This window comes from Lolium rigidum, chromosome 7, assembly GCF_022539505.1.
Source record: "Lolium rigidum isolate FL_2022 chromosome 7, APGP_CSIRO_Lrig_0.1, whole genome shotgun sequence".
In the NCBI taxonomy this organism is placed as follows: Eukaryota; Viridiplantae; Streptophyta; class Magnoliopsida; order Poales; family Poaceae; genus Lolium; species Lolium rigidum.
The window spans coordinates 182,661,197-182,683,081 of NC_061514.1; the positions used below are offsets into that span (position 1 = coordinate 182,661,197).

At 50.1% G+C, this 21,885-nt stretch overlaps 1 protein-coding gene across 1 annotated transcript; it reads right to left on the reverse strand.

Annotated features, from left to right (window-relative positions):
- Positions 1-14,025: 14,025 nt before the first annotated feature.
- Positions 14,026-15,534, reverse strand: LOC124675394. The gene is made up of 2 exons (XM_047211471.1): positions 14,415-15,534; positions 14,026-14,057 (listed from the first exon to the last, which is right to left on the reverse strand). Exons 1-2 carry the CDS (start codon positions 15,532-15,534, stop codon positions 14,026-14,028), a joined length of 1,152 nt encoding a protein of 383 aa, XP_047067427.1.
- Between the last annotated feature and the right edge of the window lie 6,351 nt (positions 15,535-21,885).

Below are 21,885 nucleotides of genomic sequence, written 5' to 3' on the forward strand. Positions count from 1 at the left end.
GCCCAGGATCCAGAACGAAGAAGCGAGAGAGGCCAACAAGGACTTCTGGGAGGGCTACGAGCAGCCCCGGAAGGCCGCCGCCGAGTCGCCCGGCGATGAGGAAGAGGGCCGGGACGCCGCCTCCGAGGGAGAGGGCCGGGGGGCCGCCGACACCGACACCGACGAGGGCCGGGACGCCGCCTCCGAGGGAGAGGGCCGGGGGGCCGCCGCCGACACCGGCGACGATGACGATACCTGGGACACCGCCGCCGAGACCGGTGAAGAGACGACCGGTGAAGAGAACGCGGCCAACCGCATGGAAGGTGATAGCGGCGGCAACCCTCAGGAGGGTAAGAAGAAGAGGACGGCGAGGAGGCCAAGGAGGGATCGGAGGCCGCAAGTGCTCGCCAACGTCACCGATGCTGTCACGGTAGTCTCCGAAAGTGGCCTATCGATGGAGCCTTCGTGGGTTGCCAAAGGGTACGACATGCAACTAGGGTGCATCGTCCGTGAAACCGTGCCGATCCTAACTCAGGACCTCAGAAGCAAGGAGAACGAGGCTCTCGCCCAATCCCTACTCCAGAAGCTTCACCAACGATACACGTTCCCGGAGCCGTTCAATAAGAAGGTGGAATCTTTAGCTCTCACGAAGATGAGCACCGCCTTGAGCAGCTGGAAGAACCGGCTGAAGAAAAAGATCGATGCCGGTGAAAGCTGGGAGAGGAATAAGTACCAAAGACCCGTCGATCTCCTTAGAAGACTTTAATGCATTCAAGTCTTACTTACAGACTGACACTGTTAAAAAATGGATCGCCTGGGGGAAGAAAATGCGGGACTTGAACTTAGGGACCCACCATTGCGGAAGCGGCGGTTACCGAGGAAAACATCCCACTTGGGACAAGGAGGATGCCGAGATGGTACGTCTGGGTAAAGAAAACCCCTGGCACAAAATCGAGGATGAACATGCTAGGAACTTTGTCCGGTCCCGCTACTACTTAGACTGGAAGACGGGGGAATTTATTACGGATCACGAAGACGTGAGGGATTTCGAGAAGTACCTGGTAAGGATAGTTCTATATTATTTCGCTCCTCTTATTAGGCAATGAAGCCAAATGGGCTAACCTTAAGTTCCTTTGTCTGAAGGATGAAGAGTTGACGAAGGCTGGCCCGTCGTCCCAGGGGTCGACGGAACCGTGGGACACGCCTTTCAACAGGGCGATGAACAAATACAAGGATAGGGAGCTGGACAAGCCACCGACGTCGGGTGGCCGTGTGTCCGGCTTTGGCACAAGATGAAGCTATCCGAGTACTACGGATCGGATGCCAAGACGAGAAAGCTGGAGAGGAGGTCGTTGGCTAAGGATAAATCCGAGGTTCAGGAGCTGAAGAAGAAGGTGGAGTCACTAGAGAAGCTGGTGGCCGAAAAGCCTGTGGAGAACAAGGAGATGATGAACAAGTTATTGGACGAGAAGATCCGGCAGATCATCCCCCCGGGTTGATGGAGGGGTTAGCTCGCTTGGAATGCGGGAGGTCAAGTGGGGCCGATACATGTGCCCAGCATCAGCGGCAGCAACTCAAGCTTCCACGTGTCGCCGACGGTGCCGCTCCACCCGACGCCGGCGTCGGGGCTCCACCAGACGCTGCCGCTCCACCCGACGCCGCAGCTCCAACCGCCGCCGCAGCTCCAACTGGTCGCATCGACGCCCCCAACCGCCGCCCTTGTATCGACAAGTAGCCGAGATCGACGCCATCAAGGAGGTAAACTCATTAGTTACTCCTTCGCGTCATCTTCTTTAACTATATATGCCTTTCGTGACTGCCATCTCACGATGCCCAACATGGCGCCCCTGACTCAGGATGAACAATGCATATTTCTGCAAGCGGTGGAGCCCGGTGGCAAGTTGGTGGAAGTTGCTAGCGGCCATGTCATGGCTTCCCGCGTTATGCACGGTGCTAGATTGGCGGAAGACGTGGCGAAGGTCAAGTTGGTAATGGTAGTGCCGGAGTACCGCTACGCCATGCCCCCCTTTCAACCTCCGGGCACAGACGAAGGCGACGTTTTGCCCCTTGGGGATTGCACCTCATGGGTTATGAAGGGCCGAAGAACCAGATTCGTTCGGGGGGGGTCTTCCGAGCGCTAAGAAAAGCACCGGCGCCACCTCCCCTATCATCCGGCCCAAGATCGCCAGCGCCGACGACACCCTTAAGGAAACGGCGGTCGCCGCCCCCACTACCCTGAAGGAACCGGCGGTCGCCGCCGCCACCCGGAAGGAACCGGCGATCGCCGCCACCACCACACGCCACGAACAGTTGTTGGGAGCGCTACCGCAACGACCGTCAACTAGACGCACGGTACGCCAAGCGGCGGCATCGCAACCGCCACCACCTAAGGTCCAGGACATGGCGCCACTTGTTGGCAACGATGTAGATGATGATGATGACATCGATGCCTACATCAACACTGGCGCCTGCAGCCAAGATATGTACATGCCTCCTATGGATGAACAAGCCTTCCGCACACACGGCGATCAACTTGGTCGTCCCCCTACGATGACGAAGCGGCGCCTGGTCTTCACGGGTCTTTCTCAAGACACTCCTCCGGAGGCCGGCAATCCAGCTCAAGTCAAGCCTCGCTACCGTTTTCAGCCCTAACACGCTGCGTAAGACGATCATCGGGGAGCCACCCAAATCAACCCTAGCGACCTCGGAAGCACCACCGAGCACCCGAAGCACCACCATCAGGCACCACCAGCACCCCCGTAGGTCAGGTGAAGAAGGCAAGGAAGAGAGGAGCCAAGAAGGGCGCATCTTCGAGCCAGCCTGCTCCTAAGAGGATCCGGGCCGACGACATGGTACCACCTACACCGGATGGCTTGCCCCGGTGTCATGAAGCTAGTAAACCTATACTGCCTCCGGACATGGAACACCTCGCAAGTGGACCAATGCTCCCTTTGCAGCACTCTATTCATTATCAAGAGAGCGTCCTTCTTAAAGAAAAGGATCCAAATTACCCGGTGTTCTCGGTCAAGGTCCCGTCCGACCAGAACTTCGTCAATGAAGACCCCGCGGAGATCTTCTTCATAGCGTTCGAGGACGTCTTCAATCTATTTCACTCGAAACGGCTCGACTATAACTTGGTCCGCCTATACGCGATCAATCTTCAGATGAAGATCAACGAGAGAGACCCCGCCACATCGCGGTAGCGGATCCCTACTACATGCGCGATAGCCAGCTCCAGGACGGCTCAAGGACACGGACCAAGGCGGTGCGGTACCTCCGAACTTCATGCTCATGCACAAAGAGAGCAACACCATTCTTCCGCCTCGTCTTCCCCGAGTAAGTACACATCCGCTCACGGCCGTCGTAACTTATGCTTTCTTATATATTTCTTCCATTGCCGATCATTTCCAACATTCCATTTCAATTGCATGTGTTGAGCAGGGACAAATACCGCACACTCATCATCCTAGATCCAAAGTGGTCACTAGCCCAGTATTTCGACTCGTCGAGTACGACGACGAAGAAAGACTACAAGAGAATAAGGGGTGTTCTCGATGAGGCTATCCTTGGCTACTCCAAAAATGGAGGCACCTTTGACAAGAATGGGCAATATATCAGGCCGGACACTAAAAAGATCGGGTTCAAGCACGTGATCAACTTCCCTTGTATCAAGCAGCCACTGGCAGCATTAAGGAGGCCTTCTATGTCCTCCATCACCTTAAAGGGTTTGTCGAGGATGCAGAGATGATGTCTCTGCCACCTAGTAAGCGAGACCCCATTAAAATGTCGGGGAAATCGGTGATGATGATCTTAGAGAAGACTTCCATCGCATCCAAGTAAAGCTCTCGGAAATTATCTTACAAGATGTATCCAACGGATCAGGGCTCTTACACGCAGTCAGAGCGTTGCCTAAGAGGGATATCGAAGAACACCTACATAGGCAGGGTGATGGAAGGACGTGGACGACGAAGGACTTGTACAAGCCGTTCCCGGAGCCGCTCAAGAAGACGTCTCGTTGACCGAGGCCGGTGTGCCTAGCATTACTTTGAATCGATGGACAATTTGTACCGTGTTGTAAACTAAACTTGCTTAATTTGCTCGAAACGGTGGTCGTCGTTGTTGGACTTCAATTACTATTGTAGTCGTTATCGTTGAACCATATTACTTATGTGATACCGATGCTATATGTCTTTTAGGTTTATTATTATTTCCTTGCTTTAATTCTTGTGAATATGTATGCATGTGAACCCTCTAACTCTTTCCATTGCGTTATATACTAATATGCCTTGTGTCCATAGAGATGACGTACTACGTCGTGTTCGAGGGGCGGGTTCCGGGAGTGTACGAGGAGTGGGAGGAGTGCAAGAAACAGGTGCACAAGTTCGGCGGCAAGCTGCTACAAAGGGTACCCGACTAGACACGAGGCGGTTGCCAAGTGGAGGGCGCACCAAGCGAACAAGAGCAAGATGAAGACCTTCCTTGTGCTCTCGCTCTTGCTGACCATCGTCGCGGCGGTACTCTATTTCGGCGGCCGGTGTCACTTCGTTTGTATCTAGAGATGATGAGAACTTAATTAATTTGCATGGATTATGAGTTGTATGGAGCTATATGTATAACTCGATCGGGCTCTAAGTAATGTGATGATGATGTGATGATTATATATGTCCATATTATATCTGTCTATATTATATCAGTATATAACCTATATACGGTGTATAAAACCAGTATAAAACCTGTATAATACACCAGGGAGCACAAAATCGAGTATAGCTGTAGATTGTTCTGTGGCGCACCAAAACATAATTCTGTGGCGCACGTATTTCTGTGGCGCAGCTACATCTCATGCGCCACAGAACTACTTATTTATGTGGCGCACCGGACCTAGTGCGCCACAGAAACCTTAATTCTGTGGCGCACAGCCAGATGCGCCTCAGAAACCTTATTTTTGTGGCGACGTTTCTGTGGCGCACCTCCCGTGCGCCACAGAAGCACATGTTCGTGTGCCACTGATGAGGCTTTTCCTACTAGTGTTAGCTCTACAGTCCATTAATGAAAAATTAAATCCCAAAATTTGAAACATTCTGAATAATATCAGCCAAATTTAAGAATCGTCGATAACAATTTCAAACAAGTTTCCATAAGAAACAGATGAGAGGAGATTACAATCTTCCAGAATGCTATGTGGTTAATTTGGATGTCAAATATTCAGAAATAGTCTTTTCCTTTTCTTATTTTGCTAGCAGCAACTAGATACATATAATGACATTGCAAATATTCACATATCATAATTCACAACCAGGCAGACATTGATAATCTGTACGTGGAGTGCGGAAGCTCCGATAGGGAAGTATCATAAAGGCACAATTCCTTACCCTGCACGCGTGTACCTTACAGACATTGCATGGCTTTGATGTCCATGGAGTAGTGTCATGCACTGTGACCTAGCTGCAGCCACCATATTTGCCTCGACTACGTCATCAGCAGCCGCCAGATGGACCTCCGGTCCTCGTAGGAAACGTACAGTGAGGCCCAACCCACACTACCATTGCAACCCGGCCCAAGCTCAAGGCAAGGGCAGCTATTTAAGACCAATTATTCTCAAGAAAAAAAAAGCTATTTAAGACCAATGAAGAGTCACGAAGATGGTGTGGATAAACTAGAACCCTAACAGCGGCCGGCTCTATTCATCAATTCCCTTGTTTCTCTCATCCCCCATAAAGTCTTGCTTTAGGCTATTCGTGTACCCAGAGCCACCGATCCAACGTTAAAGAAAATCCCCTCGGACAATCTGGCCAGCAAGTACCGGTCCATTATCTTCACACGTCACGGCAATGCAACCTCCATGGAGGAGTAAGCCCAGTTACTCGTGGATATGACGGTGTCTGTATTGTCCATGAACTCCAAATTGGACAACAAGCACCCAGCGGTGCTAGATCTCCACAATTATAAGCCGGTGATGGAGCGCTCGGGTAGATTTCCTGCGAGCCGAGGTCAGCGATCTACGTGCGCGCTTCATTTTTTGCGCAAACAGAACTAATACCATTAACCAAGAGTTTTACAAACAAGCCAGGAAACAAAGAAAATTACAACAAGGTCCTTCTTAGCCCCAGCGTCGTCTTCGTCGAGCAGCACGTCACGCCAGCGAATCCCACCGCCACTCCTCCACTGCAAGCTTGGCTGGGAGGAGCCCCCAAACAGCCAGGAAGTTGACATTCCTCGGCACCAGAGCACCTCCATCCTGCACCACGAACGCTGTCGGCTTGGTCAATAGCAACATCTCCGTCAAGATCTCTGACGACCGGCTCCGCCATCACTTGGACACCAGCGAGGGGGGAAAGCGCACCGCAGATCCATCGAGCCGCGAACGCGCTTGGGACAGCAGATCCGCCCCAGAGCTCCACCGCAGCACCTAGAACGGAGGAGAGGACCGCCGTCTTCAAAAGGCTCTCCGACCATGCCACCGCCTCCTCAGCGCCACCGGCAGCCACCCTACAACAACCTACCTACATTATGTACACACTGTGATCCGTCGATCCCCCAACCTCCCGCCGCTGGAGCAGCCGCCGAAGGCAAGGGATCGAGGGGATCGACGACAGCGAGGTGGTCAAAGCGGGTGGGTGCACAAATCGCCTTATCTTACTGTAGATGGGTATAAGTGGAGAGGTTCAGGCTCTCTCGTCTCTTACGTGCGCGCTTCATTGACATTAACAAACAGCCTCATCCTCTACATCACCACGACGAGATCCACTATCTCTCCTTCACCTCTTGGCTGAAGCAACATTGGCAACACCACCGAAGCCCGCCATAACCGGTACTAGGGAATGTGTGAAGGAACTGGTGGCGACAGCTATGAGCAATCCGTCCACAACTAGGCGTCGAACCAAAGGGGTGACCACATCAGTGTCCTATCGGTTGGGACCTTGGCCAAGGGTATGTTTAACACCCTTGCCCCAGTTACGATTCGTCTGAGTTACTCACACGTGGCCTCTCAAGTGTGATGCATATTTCTAGCTTTGTGTGATGGCGATTTTTTTTAAAATAATACGAACTTATCATTTATTTGCAGAAGTAGCGCGTGTTTTTTTAAAATTTCAGTTTTATGACTTGATCGGTCAGCTGTTGACCGATCGGTCAGACGTGGACCGATAGGGTGTCGGCTGCTGCTGCCCATGTCAGCTAGCTGCCGATCGGTCAGCTAACGGGGCCGACTACTGTATCGTACTACTGCCGGCATGGCCCAGTTGATTAACACATCTGCACCTACTAGCTGCATGCATGCTCCGGCTTATTAGCACCCGCATAGACTAATGCATGCATGCTCCAGCTGATTAGGGCATCTCCAGCGGCACGATGCATTTTTAGCGTCCGGAAATGTTCGCGTGCGTCCGTTTACGTCGGCTGAAATGGTCGAAATCGGCGCGTCCGTTTGCGTCGGGGGTGGTTGTGGCTGTTTCGGCGGTGGAGGCGCCCAGGGATGCGGCGGTGGAGGAGCCCAGGGGTTCGGCTGTGGTGGCGGTTGTGGCGCGGCCGAGTCCTGGAGCGCCAGTCGAAGGGCTTCATCCTCCGACAGGCCCGCGACGAAGGTTGCGGCGCAGACGCGGAAGCGCTAGCGATGGCTGCCAGGCGAGCCCAGTGGAGACACGAGCGGACACTTTCCGCGTCCGCAGAGACGCACACCTGCCGCGCCTGGTTTGCGTCTCTGCGGACGGCCCAGTCACTTTGCGTCGTGCCGCTGGAGGTGGTGCCAGATGCATTTTCAGTCACGGCGGACGCAAACGGTCGCTCAGCGTCCGTTTGCGTCGCGCCGTTGGAGATGCCCTAAGAGCATATGCATCTCCATCGGCGCCTCCGATAGCGGTCCCGATAGAGATTTGAGGGCCGGGAGCGAAAATGGATTCGCACCGGCGCGCCCAATAGAATCGTCGGCAACCCCGTGCCGGCCCCATCGCCAAGGGCGCGAATCAGGCGCGCTGGCGCCTCGCGGAACGACGATTTTCGCGGGTGGGGGCGCCTTGTCAGCGAGAGAACGCGGCGGTTTGCATCGAAAACAACGCGGGGAGGTTGTTCATCGGCGTTAATGGCCTCCCGCGCGGAAACCCAAACGGCGAGGATGGCGATTGGCCACGCGGCGTCCACCTAACTTACCAACGCGCCTTCAATGCGCGTCCGCCACCTCCGTTAAAACCCCACCGGCGCGCCACCGCCAGGACCATAGACGCGGGCCCTCGCCAGGGAACGGTGGGCCGAGATGACGCCGTAGGAGAGGAACCTGCGGGAGAACGCCCTCGAAAGCCCGTCCTGGGTAGGGCGCTTCGAACACGAGCGGGCGGTCGAGGTCGCGCGGACGGACAACCTCTCGGGCGGCCGCTTCAACAACGTCGGCTGCCGTGCCTGGTGGTACGGCCGCTCCATCGACGACATGCTCCACCAGTACGGCTTCCGTCCGCGCGTCCGCGGGCATCGGGAGCCGGTGTACTTCCCGCAGGGAGCCTGCATGGCGCTGGCGCCTACCCTGCAGAGGCCGCCGGAGAGGACCGCGGCGTCCGGAAGCTCACGCACTAGATCGTCGACTGCCGTCGTGCGCACGTGCTCGGCCACGCCTCCTTCCGGAGGCGTCGTCGTCCGCGATGAGGTGAGGCGCGCGTCCTCTGCTCCGGCTCGTCGGACAACGGGGTCGGGCCGCCGCTCCCACGTCAAGAAGGAGAACGCCTCGCCACCACTTCCATCGGCGAAGAAGAAATAGTGGGAGAAGGAGGCCGAGATGCAGGCGACCCCCATACGACAGTGCCGGCGCCACACTACCGGCGTCTATTTAAGGCCACGGGTGGAGATGCTCTAATTAGCACACATGCACCGTGCTAGTGCATACATGCCCCGGCTAATTAGCACCTGCATGGAAGAGTGCATGACATGCCCCATCAGCCTCTAGTTGATTGATCGGCCTTTAGCTGACTGATCGGTTTGCACCTGACCGATCGAGTCACAAAATTGGAATTTTTTGAAAACGCATGCTACTCTTGAAAATAAATAATAATTTCGTATTATTAAAAAAATCGCCGTTGTGTGATGCACCCCGAAACATAAGTGAATTATGCAGCGATTTATTTCATTTATGGGGCTTTATCGTGGTTGCAGTCATTAGAGGCGCATCTCTGTTTCTGATGTGGAAGGATTTCACTGCCTCTATTTATGCTCAGTTTGGCCGAGCAGATTTTCAACACCACCTATGCATGTTTAACAAATTGTGTCAAATGTCGGTAAATATGCTTCTAAATTCAATGAACTAATGCACAACTTAATTGCACATCATAATTCATAGGGACCATGATATTGTGTCACACACTTCATTGATGGGCTGCATCGCGACATCAGCATTGATGTTGTTTTACATCAACCTATCGATCTCGATAGTGCCATGAACCTCATTGTTGCAGGAAGGAGTGTTGGAGTCGTATAGGAAGTGTGTCATTCTGATTTCTCTACAATTCCAAGAGCACTTCCTCTCACAACGATGCCTCTGCCACTACCACCACAAGCTCGTGTCAACCCCCTCCAGCAGCAGGGCAGAAGGAGGATGTCGGAAAAAACCAGAGCCGGTCCTGAAATTTCAAGGGCCCGGGGCGGACCTAAAATTTTGGGCCCTCGATACATTTGCTAATTTTTGTCAATATTTGTAGTTCCATGGTTAAATATAATTTAGTACCGTGGCTTTTAGGTAGTAGTACTCTCTTCATTTCTAGAAAAACTTTCTAGTTTTATCTAGATGCGAATATATATAAACATCCGTCTAATGGTAAATTTGGATGGCATGACTACTTGATGTCACCCTGATAGAAGTGTTACCATAACAATAAATTTGTGAAGGTACAACGATAGTGGCGTAAGTGAACTCATGAGTTGCTATTTTTTATTATTACGAGCGGTGGAAAAATCAAATCAGACTTAATGCTACTTCGACCATAAAAGCATCAAAAATAATTATTTACATTATGACTGAACACTTTTAGAAATATGATGTCAAATAATTTGTACATATATTAGACGGATGCCTTGGGAAAAACCTAGCCATGTCGTCAAAGTGCCCCTTCAAATTGAGGATAAATCCCAGCAAGGGAGGTGTTTGATGGAATGCTCGATAGCTTCTAAGGTAGGCCGGGCTGGCGAGGAGGCAGCGCCAGAGCCAACATACGACGGAAGCGCGCACGAGGCAAGTGGGGTCATCTGGTGGGAGGAGGAGGAGGATCTCTAGGGCCATGTGGAGAGTTTGTTTCGACATGGGCATGTCCATGTTTTGGCTGGTTGCTTCCCTTGACAAGCCCATGGTTCATGGAGCCTAGAGACCGTCGACCAGCATGGGGATTTGTAACCGAGTTTAAAAAAAGGAGTCACGGATTTTGAGGTTTGGCAAGACCAATGTGCCAAACTTAGTTCTTCCAAGCATTAGGGAAAGAAGTTTCTGGTTTGTAGTACCAATAGCCACATAAGGTGGCTCAGTCGATAATCCACATGAAAAGTTTTGCACACTTAAATTCAAAAGAAACTCAAGCTCAGCCCTGAACATGTTCCCAGTCTTAGGAATGAGTTTTTTTTTTGTTACTTCTCGAGAAGCAAATTGATTAACATAGGATTTGTGATCAATTGTTATAAATTTATATTTCAAAAAAAAAATTGTTATAAATTTTCAAAGTTGTAAGATGTCCAATAGATGTTCACTCCATGTAAAAAAAATATATACACGAGCTGTTATCTTAAGTTCTAGATAGCCAGGTTAATTAAGTGTGAATTGACCAAAAGTAATCAAGCCACATATATAACCAAGCACATGTAACCAAGTGCATTATTACCTTCGCATTTTTTTCGAATTCCCAGCAGCATCAGCTAGTAACTACGAGTTTGTGTCCCTGCCTCCCTGGATGCAATGGCAATCTATCTCTTATACGATCTGGAACCATGATAAGAGAGCAAGGAGAACAATTACTCATTATCCGGGAGCATAAAATTAGCCTAATGTTTATATGGAGTGATTAATGTGAAAACATAAATAAAAAATTAATAATACCTCATATCAAATTGGAAACATAGATCAAGGCATCATATTAATTTTAAAAATGCAACTTGGTAGAGGAATTTTTGAAAATGCAACTTGTTAGAGTAATCATAATTAAGAACCCATCTAAGGGTGAGAGTCTGAGAGCACACCTGGGGTGCAGAAGCTCATGTATGGGAAGATAGCATAGAAGCTTCCCCTCTCGCAAACTTTCTTGCCTACTTCCCCCGACCTAAGATTGACGGCAAAGACGCCATGGTCGGTGTCCAACAAGACGGAGTCTGTGCCCTCCGCGGAGCCGAGCAGACAGAGCGCGTGCACGCGATCTTGGGGTGGGATGAGCATGCTGCGAATGTCGATGACCCCTCCACGCCGCACCCACCCCACAGCCTCCTTGGACCACACGTAGATGCCGTTACAGTCAGGATGCACGCCGTCGTCCAGGCAGGCGAGTGCCAGCCCACCGTCCTCCGCCGCCACCAGGACGATGTCGTCGTACTCTTCCGGTGGCCGATCGACGACCGTTAGGACCTGCTTGGCCAGGTCGTACCGAATGATCTCGTGGCTGCAGGAACAGAGGAAGTAGACCGCGCCTCCGACGAGGACACTGGGCTTAATATCGACGTCGCAGTTGAGTTGGACAGAGGCCGGCGCACTCCACTCGCCGGTCTCCGACGAGTAAACACACGCCCGTGCTATATCCTCCCTGTGGTCGGTGCCCACGAAGACCACGAGGAAGGGTCCGCCCTGGCAGGCGAGATGGTCGCAGCCGTCCCCCGCGGCGCAGAGAACCGCAGCAGTGCTGCGCGTGTAGGGAATGCCAGGCTCGTGCAGCCCACGGCGACCGTCCGTCATGGGGTCCCAGACGACGAGGCTGAAGCCATCGATGAAGCACAAATTGTTGGAGAAAAGGGCACGGCCATGGCGGCAGTCGAGGGGCCACCACTTGAGGTAGCAGGGTTCGATGGGGGAGCGCGAGGTGGTTGGAACGAACCTTGAGTCGTGGTCGCTGAGCTCGCCGCCCGTATGGATGACGCCCAGCATGGGAGGCGTTCGATGTAACACGCGGTAGCGGCGGAGGAAGCTGGGGCTGGAGATGAGGCGACGCCATGGCTTGCAGACAAGGGAGGCGCGGACGAGGTACGAGGGCTCCAACGGCGGGAGTCGGATGAGGATCTCTTCGATCAGGTCGTGCGGCAGCTTCAGGACGTAGTCGGCGCAGCGGGGCGGTTCCATGTCGCCGGGCTACAGATCCAGGAGGTTTATGTACGCTGAGGTGTTCTTTATGGTTGGCAGAATTTGGTAATTGTGACCAATTTGGTATTAACTTTTCTGCCCTGCCCTGGTTCTCATCTATTTTTACCATATCTCGTGGGTGCAATTATGCTGAAAATATTTCTCTTTTTTCGTTTGATCGTGCATTCTGCAGTACAATTCCAATCTTTTCCTGTCCTCCAACAAGAAATGCAGATCTTCGGGATAAAGAATGTAACTAAGTGAAAATTACTAGAAAATATGAAGCATATCCGTCAGGGAAAGAAAAAGATCCAGGAACCATTCTGTCAAAATTTAACGGAGCTACTAAAGGAACAAGAAGATTCAGATGACAGCTCATCTGGTTCATGAATGATGACACTCCGCAAAGCGCTGATGCCCAACAAATATTTCCCAAAGTATTACAAATTTGGCTCACATGGCGTGATGGTCGTCCCATAAATTCTGCAATTTGTTCAGTGTAAGAACAACATGGCGCAGTGAGGCTAAAGGCTGAAGCCGCTGATTGGACAACCGTGTCCACGGAATGAGAACTAAACCAAAACACATAGATTACTGTAGTAATGTATGGGTTTCTAGTATCAGAATCACCAACAATTGGAGTGAACTCTTTGCCAGCACGAAGACACACAGCCTGGTTTCCTTACGAATTTCAGCCTACAGAAATAGAACTCGGATATGGATTAGCTCGCTGTTGCGGCTCCTCCCTCATACAAGAACATGCACCCTACATCCTACATACACACGCCTCTCTTCATCATACCATCGATCAAGCAAATCACACACACGAGATCCATCAGAGAGAAACTAAAAGTAAGACACCATTGTTGTCGTGGTTCTGCAAAGAGACAATAATATATGTTGTTTCATCCGTCCCATGAAAGAAGATTAAATTGTGATCGAGATACAGCCTTGTGCATGATTTCATGAGTGGAGATGCAATCTAAAGTGCTGTCTTGGTAGCGTGGTGTAAACTACTAAGGCTGAGAAACAAACGATAACAGTGTCCTCGCAAAACAAAAACAAAAACGCTAATAGCGATAGATCAACAGTCAGAGATGAAGATGATACCAATCACATACCAGAAATACCATTTCAAAGGGGGAGTTCTGATGTAAGTATTAGACTTTCTTTGTTCAATCATGCATTCTGCTGTTAGTATTACTAGTTAATTTGGTTCGTCGCCCTGGCATTCATCACCAAAACATTTGTAAAGAGCTTCACATGACAGCTTATCAGCGTGATGCAGCTCTGCAAAGAGCTGTTGCAAGTCGATGTTTCCCAAAGTATTCGCTCCAGATTTGGATCATGTGGTTGCCAGTAAACATCTGCAATCTGTTCGGTATAATAGCACCATTGCGCGTTGAATCTGAATATACGCTTTCAGTCATGCCATAAAGGCTTAAGCCACTACTTTACACCAAGAAAACACGAATGTAAATCCCAGACGATTGAAAGAGAATTACTAATTGAATAGTATCATTGTCTTGCTTAAACTTCCCAACTGCAAAGAGAACATACTAAACTGACCATGGTTACAAAGCAACTCATCTCCTTTTTTAACTGCCACACCGGCAACATAACATACCAACATTGACAATGGCAATTTACTTCATGCCTAGTGCCTACCTACTTAAACAGTCCAACTGAAAGCAAAATACTTGGCTTCATCTTCACAGCAAGCCAACAGCAGTAGGCGCATGATACTGGATGACTGTGAGTACTCATGGCGATGGCAGTCTGCCCATAGCATGACCTGAAAAGATTCAGTTGATTATGCTTATAACCATGTTAATATGCTATAGTTCTTCGTTCGAACTAATGAGGTGTGAAACCTAGAACATTGACACTACTCCAATCACATCTAAGCTAACTTCGAGAATTGACAAGAACTATTTTATTTAAACATGTTCCAGAAGAAGAGGCTGAAACAAACAAAATTAGCCAGTAGGGGCAACCAGATGCATATAAGATTGCCCCCTTCCACAATTTGACTAAATATTCAGAAGTTGCATTTTCCTTCTTATTTTTGCTTGCAGCAGCTAGGTGCATACAACATTGCAATTATGCACATATCACAATTCACAACCAAGCAGACATACATAATATGTACCTGGAGTGTAGAAGCTCATGTAGGGAACTACAATGACTTCATAGTTTCTTGACCTGCAGATGTATACCTTACGGACATGGCCTGACTTGAGCTCCATGGAGAACACTGTGTTACCTGCCCTCACGAAAATGAGACCGGGGCCATCGGCGAAGCCAACGACCTCAGGTGGATTCGAGAGGCCGCGAGTGCGGAGCATCGTTTTGTTCTGTATAACTCTGCGCTGCACCCATTCCATACCTCCGTCTGGATTGGTCTTCATCGACCACAGGTATAGCCTGGCGCACCCCAGCTGGCCACCCCAGATCTCCGTCCGCACGCCGGCGAATCCCAGTGTGCCATCCTCAGCTTTCACGATGACAGTGCAAGAGTAGTACTCGTGCTGGGACGGTGGCCAGATCACCGTGAGTTCCTGCGCGACAATGTTGTACCCGATGATCTTGAAGTTGATGTGCGGATCGCAGGTGAAGTAGACTGTGTTCCCCACAAGAACGCTAGGCCGAGCGTTGACGAACGCCGGCTCCTGAATCACAATTCGCTGGCTCCACGCACCGGCCTCGGAGGAGTAGGTGCACGCGAACGTGATACCGTGGTCGTCAGAGCCCACGAAGGCGACACGGAAGGGGCCGCCATGGCAGTCGAGGTGGTCGCAGCCGGCAGCGGCGCAGACCACCGCCGCGTTGAAGCCGAGCGCGAAGACCGGCACCTCGGGGACCTTCCACTCTTCGCCCGTGACAGGGTCCCAGACGACGAGGAGCTCGTCCATAGCGGTTTTAAGGAGCACGCGGCCATGGCGGGCGTCGAGCACGCTCGTGCCGGGGTGGTCGGGGGCGGCGGGGCGGAAGGTGGATGTCGGGAAGAAGCGGGTCATGCCGCCGGAGTGCTCCTTCAGGTTGAGGACGAAGCCGAGCATGGGAGGTGTTCGATGGAACGCGCGGTACCTGCCGAGGAAGGCCTTGCTGGTGAGGAGGCGACGCCATGGTTTGCAGACGAGGGCGGCGCGAGCGAGGTACGCGGGGTCGTCTGGCGGGAGGCGGAGGAGGATCTCCGGGGCCATGTCGGCGATTGTCCGTGGCGCCGGGGCCGGCGCGTGTCGAGGCCGCTTGGGCTCGGTCGTGTCCATGGTCTGCTGGCTTGCTTTCTCGATGCTAGGGATTGGGTATCGAGGAGGCTAGAGAACGGCGGCCGGCATCGGAGGAAGTTGAAGGGAATGGGCGGGGATGGAGAAGGGCGGCGGCGTGGGAGGGATCTAGAGGAAGTTGGCTCGAGAACTGCGTGGGCCTAATGGATGGGACGTGGGAAGGAGGAACGAGTTGGCGCCCGATTTCACCAGCATTTGGCGCGCATATTGCAATGTTCCCGCCAACTAAAATCTTTCGGAATTTCTCTGGAAAAGAAAACAAAATCTGAAACGAAGGGAAAAGCTTGATCTTATACATTAATTAATTAAGAACAAGATGTTCCTTAACGGAAACTGGATACAAATCAGACAACAACAGCTTGGTCAAGCCTACGATCGCCGTAGGTCTAAGACCATCTCCATCGCGTCCCCAAATCGTCCCACAAAGTGATTTAGAATGCGCCGGATAAAAAAAAGTCGTTCCCAGCCGCGTTTCCCAAAACCGTTTTTTATCCGGCGTGCCCCCATGCGGTGTGCGGCGCCTCAAGACCGTTCCCGCCCCACAGGGGATGCTCCGGGCACGCCGAACACAACGAAAAGCGAGGCGGGCTCTCACATGTCAGCGACTATTTCCATAAACCGTTGGTTCGCGTCTTTTTTCTCGTCGCTCCTTCCCTCCCGCGCCTCCCACCCCTCCGTCGCCGCTGGATTTGCCGGCCGTTTCGACGACTGATCTCTTCTGAGAGTCGGCACCGTCGTCGCGGCTGGCACTCTCGCCGGTCGTTCCACCGCCGCCGCTTCGCCAGCGCGTCCCAGAACGTGGCGTCAAATCCGTCCCACCTCCGCGCACACAAGGTGCTCGACGACTTGCCAGGTACGTGTGATTGATCGTTGTTCGTTGCCTCGTCTGCCGCGACGCAATTTTAACCATTGATTTTGCTTCAGACATGGATAGCGACGACGAGATGATTGTCCTACTGCTGGAGGACGAGCAAGCCTTCGACGACGATCTTTGGGAGCATTTGTTGATCATCGCGTCCCTCCAGGACGTGCTTAACGCCGAGGCGGAAAAGAGGAAGAGGCCGCGCCGCGGAGGATCAAGGCCGGGGAGAAAGAAGTCGAAGCCCCGGTAGAGGATGGATGGGCATACCATGCTGCACAACGACTACTTCGCAGATGAGGCAACACATGCCAACAATTTTCGGCGCCGGTATAGGATGAGCAAGGGTCTGTTCATGAATATCCTCCACAATGTTCGAGAGTTCGACCCCTACTTCAAGCTCAAGCACGACGCTGTAGGCGATGTCGGGTTCTCGTCGATTCAGAAGTGCACCGCCGCCATGAGGATGCTTGCATACGGAGCAGCTGCCGATACACAGGACGGCTACCTTCGCATGAGTGAGTCTACTGCCATTGAGTGCATGTACAAGTTTTGCCGAGCTGTGGTGGGAAAGTTTGGCAAATACTACTTGAGAGGGCCAAATGAGGAAGAGACTGCAAGGATCATGACACAAAATGCTACCAGAGGATTCCCTGTAATGCTTGGAATGTTGGAAGCATCGATTGCATGCACTGGTCATGGAAGAACTGGCCGTTTGCTTGGCAAGGTATATACAAAGGGCGTCATGGATATTGCAGTGTGGTGCTTGAAGCTGTGGCAGATTATGACCTCTAGATTTGACATTCTTTTTTTGGCATGGCGGGATCACACAATGGTATCAACGTGTTGCAGCAGTCTCCGGTGTTTAGCAGACTAGTGGAAGTTCATGCTCCACCATGCAACTATGAGATCAATGGCCACCAATATACCAAAGACTATTATCTAGCAGATGGCATATATCCAGAATGGGCCACTTTTGTCAAAACAATCTCAAATCTATCAGGTCAGAATAAATTCCCACTTTGTTTCGCGACAGGAGGCTTGCAGGAAGGATGTCGAGCGGGCATTTGGTGTGCTTCAAGCTCAATTTTCAATTGTCCGGTACCCTGCTCTAAGCTGGTCTCACGACCAAATATGTGAGGTGATGCAGGTTTGTGTGATCATGCACAACATGATCATCGAGGATGGCCGCAAGAATCATGCCAGGACACATGTTGGTCTCTATGAGTTCAGGGTCCTCTTGCGGAGGTTGATCATGAGTTGCCTGCAGATTTTGCTTACTTCCTCGCCATGCACGCAGAGATCCGTGACAGCAATGTTCACGAGCAACTTCAAGGTGATCTCGTTGAGCATTTGTGAAGGATCAAAGGATTATCAGCAAATGCCGCGACACCTTGATCTAGCCCTTTATTTGTTTAGTTGTTTTATTGTTTGTTGTATTTTAATTTGAAAACAATCTTCGTAAACAAATTTATTTGTATGCTATATTTAATAAATGGTTGTGTTTTCATGTTTGGGGGCGGTGTTTGGAGAACGCGACTGGGAAGCAATGTTCCCCAAACCGGTACGAACAAAACACATCCCTCAAACGCTCGATCTGGCGCTGTTTGAGGGACGGTTTGGGGGACGCGACTAAAAATGCTCTAAGCCCACTCAAAACCTGCAAACAACCAAGCGCAAACTCGAATTACCATTTCGTCAAGACTAGACGAGCAATCACCACCTCGGGAGAGAAACGTCATGATTACTGAGGAACATACACAAGACACTCAAACGTAGATGAAGGGGTCATGACTACTGTGACATAGATGACGGTTCAGAGCCGCGTTAATGGTATTCCTCGCCTACCACGCGCCAGTCTGGTGTGCGCAGAGTTGGGCATCCGCGGCAAGTATTGAAGGCAAAGACATCATCATCGCTCGCGGAAACCTCCTCCAACCACACCGACGCCATGGGCAAGGGATGGCCCTTTCGCAAGACCAAACACGACCACTTGACTATCTCCTCTCATGTCGACAAGAGGAAGGACCGGGACTGCCACTACGTCTCGGTGGACTACGCATGGCGGTTGTTCGACGAGAATCACGCAATGTTTTGGCTGGATGTTAACCTACCGCCGGGTTGACACCTCAACTCGGGTTAGGTGCCGGTGCTTCCGGTGCCACATAAGGGCCGCAAGTGGAGCGATGAGATCCTCCGCCATCGCTTCATCCCCCGCGGGATCTGCATGAGAATCCGGTCTATGCCATCATCTCTTTCAACTGGCACACCTTTAGGTCGTGGGAGTTCGACCCGCGCCGTCAAGCGGGGTACCTCGGCGACATGGGCTTCTTCAACTAGGGGATGGGAGTTGGCCTGGATGACGACAAGGAGGGCGAAGACGGCGACCACGATGATGACCTCTTCAATAGCGATGGGACGCCGACTTAACCGATCGACGTGAAGCCAGAGATTTAGCCATTGTACCTCACGGAGGAAGAGGCGATCAAGATGACCATCGCCCAGAGCCATTTGGACGAGCTCACCCAATGGCACGGCCTCGCTGTCCAGCTGCGGGACTCCGCGCTGGCTCAGGGCAGGCCAGTGCCCCCTCCGTTCACCCTTAGGCGTAGCCAGACGTGACTGCGTGAGTGCCACCACCTTCTCCCGCGCCTACCCAACAGGCTCTGTATTGGTTGTGTGTGCCTTCAGTCTTCGTCGACCACATCAACACTGACGGACGAGGAGGAGTAGTAGGCGTCCATGGCACAAACCCTAGCCATGGTTTTAATTATAAGTCTTTTTTTATTTTTTCAACACTATGTAAATTAATTTATGTTAACAAAAAAATATTTTAAAAAAATACATCAGGCTGCTGGGCAGATACAGATCCAAACGCTAAAAACTGAACATTTTTGTGTCCGGGGCTCAACCCAAACAGACATAAACGGACCATTTTCATGTCAGCAATTCGTCAGGCGGGCTAGAGATGAGCAACAAAAACTTCGAACAAATGACTTTGACGAGGATCACCTTCCATCATATTCTGATACGTGACAAGTAGCCAATAGTTTTCAGGACTATACCTCCGTGACATGATTCGTGCACAGCACAGCAACCAGTTGACAAATAAATTATGCGTATACCACTGCAGGTCTGTCGGCAGTCAGCACAAGCAAAAGCAAGCCAGTCCAAAAACTGGGATGAAACTAAGCAAAAAACAGACAAAAACTGGGCTGAAGGCAATAAGCATATGTTAAGCCCTCCAAACATCAACCCTCTCATGCAAGTAATGATCACAATGAACATGACATGACAACAACAAATGATCATTTTTTCAGGGAATATAGGAACACGGACATTAATATTTAGGTGGCTGCGGCAAGCACAGAAGGAACGATAAGCCAAAATATTACGACGTAGTTTTGGACACATGTTCATGGATAATTTGACAAGAACCATAACTGGTCAGATTGACTAACAATGTTCTCACTTAAACTGCAGGATGGTAGCAAGCCAGCAACAGAAGAACCAAGACATAAGTTCACCCACTTGGCACGAAGTACGGACTATCATTGACAGGGTCAGTAGTAGATCACTAGGTTGCCGCTGGAGATGGCAATCTGCAGTTGGCACGACCTGAAAATGTACAGAGAGTAAACTCAGAAATGTTATATCTCAGTAACACTAATAGGAGTACGTTAATTCTGAAGTCAGTAAGATTTATCCTACCATGGAAATCAAAACTGCTCCCCATATTCATATATTGAACCTCGCGAGCTCTCACAAAATATTTTAAAAATGCATCAGCAATATGGAAACAAAACTGAGGATCAGGACAACAACAAGTCCGATAACTCGCAACCAACACCCCAGAGGAACCAAAGTCAACAATGGTATTTATTCGGCACCAAAACTTAGATTAACAGGTAAACTACAAGTAACATCTACAAGGAACCAAGCGCTAGCAGCACGAGTCGCATGCTTGACCGCCCACCGACGTTAAAGACCCAGCCTCCGCATGTGCCTTTTCTTTAAAGTATGAGCAATAGCAATCAAACAGACTGGAGCAGGATGTTTGAGATTGAAGGAGTGCATAAATTTGCCTAGAAAGTAATGAACCAATGGATGCTTAATTGCTTATCCCATATACTCCAGTAGATTGAAGGAGTATATGTTACTATATTATTAAAAGAACAGAAAATTAATGGTGGTGGTTTACTGGTCCAAGATTACAAACAGTCTAAACTCGCTAGCTGTGGAATATTAAGAAAATAAAAGGCAAGGTTACAACAAAGGCTCACATGAGCAGTTTATTGGGTGCCATATCAAGACTACACATGCTTTGTTTTCTGATTCTCAGTAAACAACCATTATGAAATGGAGTCTTTTCAACTCTAACTGAAAAGCAGCAAGTCTCATTTACATTGCTTTGCTGATTATGTTTGTCCTAATTAATCCCTCATTAACTTCATCGAGAGTTGAGCCTAATCTGACATGAAAGGTATTGTTGTAGGACTAAATGGAAGCTGTAAAACAAAACCAGTTCCCCCCCTACTTGACAATGCAAGTCTTTTTAGCCTCTTCAACTCTAACCAATACTTAATCCCTGATATTCTTCGATGCTTTCTACAGCTTAAGTTGTTCCTGTTTAACCCATCATTAATTTGATTTCATCTAGAATTGAGCCTATGTCTCTAATTGTATATGCGGAAAAAATGGTGAAAGTTGTAGAAATAAACAAAGATACACCCTTAATTTGTACATGTTGGATCATCGTGTGAACACTACATAGCAAATATGGACGTGTAAATGGGATAACTACACACTGATTTCCTCATTGGACATGCAATTAATTTCAACCAAAGTGTATCCTGAGGATGAAAACAAATAGTGTAACAAATAGAAAAACTGTTCAAGTAACACTTTTCAAATGTCCTAACAAGATCATAGAAAAATAACCAAGTTTCATTGCCTACATGAGGTTAATTTTAAATTTCTCTCTCATGAATCAAAATTAGGAAGAAATTCAAACAAATACTGCAAAAATGAGATTGTTATTAGATGTACGAGCACTACAAAACAAATTAGTCACATAACTGGTGGACCAATCAGCTGATATGAGCACTACATAACAACAAACGTTGCACAACTATATTTGTTCAATTGTATAAATGTTTAAGTAATAGTACACGTCAAGTATCATAAGACTACAAGAGCATAAAAGTTTTCTACAACCATGTTGGGTAAATCTTGCCAATTGCAAAATTTTCATTTCAGAATTCAGAAATTAGAAAGCGCTGAATATTCACAAACGTCAAACATACAGAACTTGGTGGGCTCGAGGATAGTACCTGGGGTGCAAAAGCTCGTGTAAGGAAAGATTACGAGGGAACTGCTATGCTCGCACACCTTCGACGCTTCTTCCGATTTGAGATCGATCTTGAAGACGCCAGCATCCGTGGTCACGAAAACGATGTCGGAAGTGCATCCCT

Coding starts and splice junctions, on each gene's coding strand:
- LOC124675394 (XM_047211471.1), bottom strand. CDS start 15,534: ATGGACACGACCGAGCCCAAGCGGCCTCGACACGCGCCGGCCCCGGCG. Junction 14,058..14,414: donor CATGAGCTTCTACACTCCAG/GTACATATTATG, acceptor GAATCTTTTCAG/GTCATGCTATGGGCAGACTG.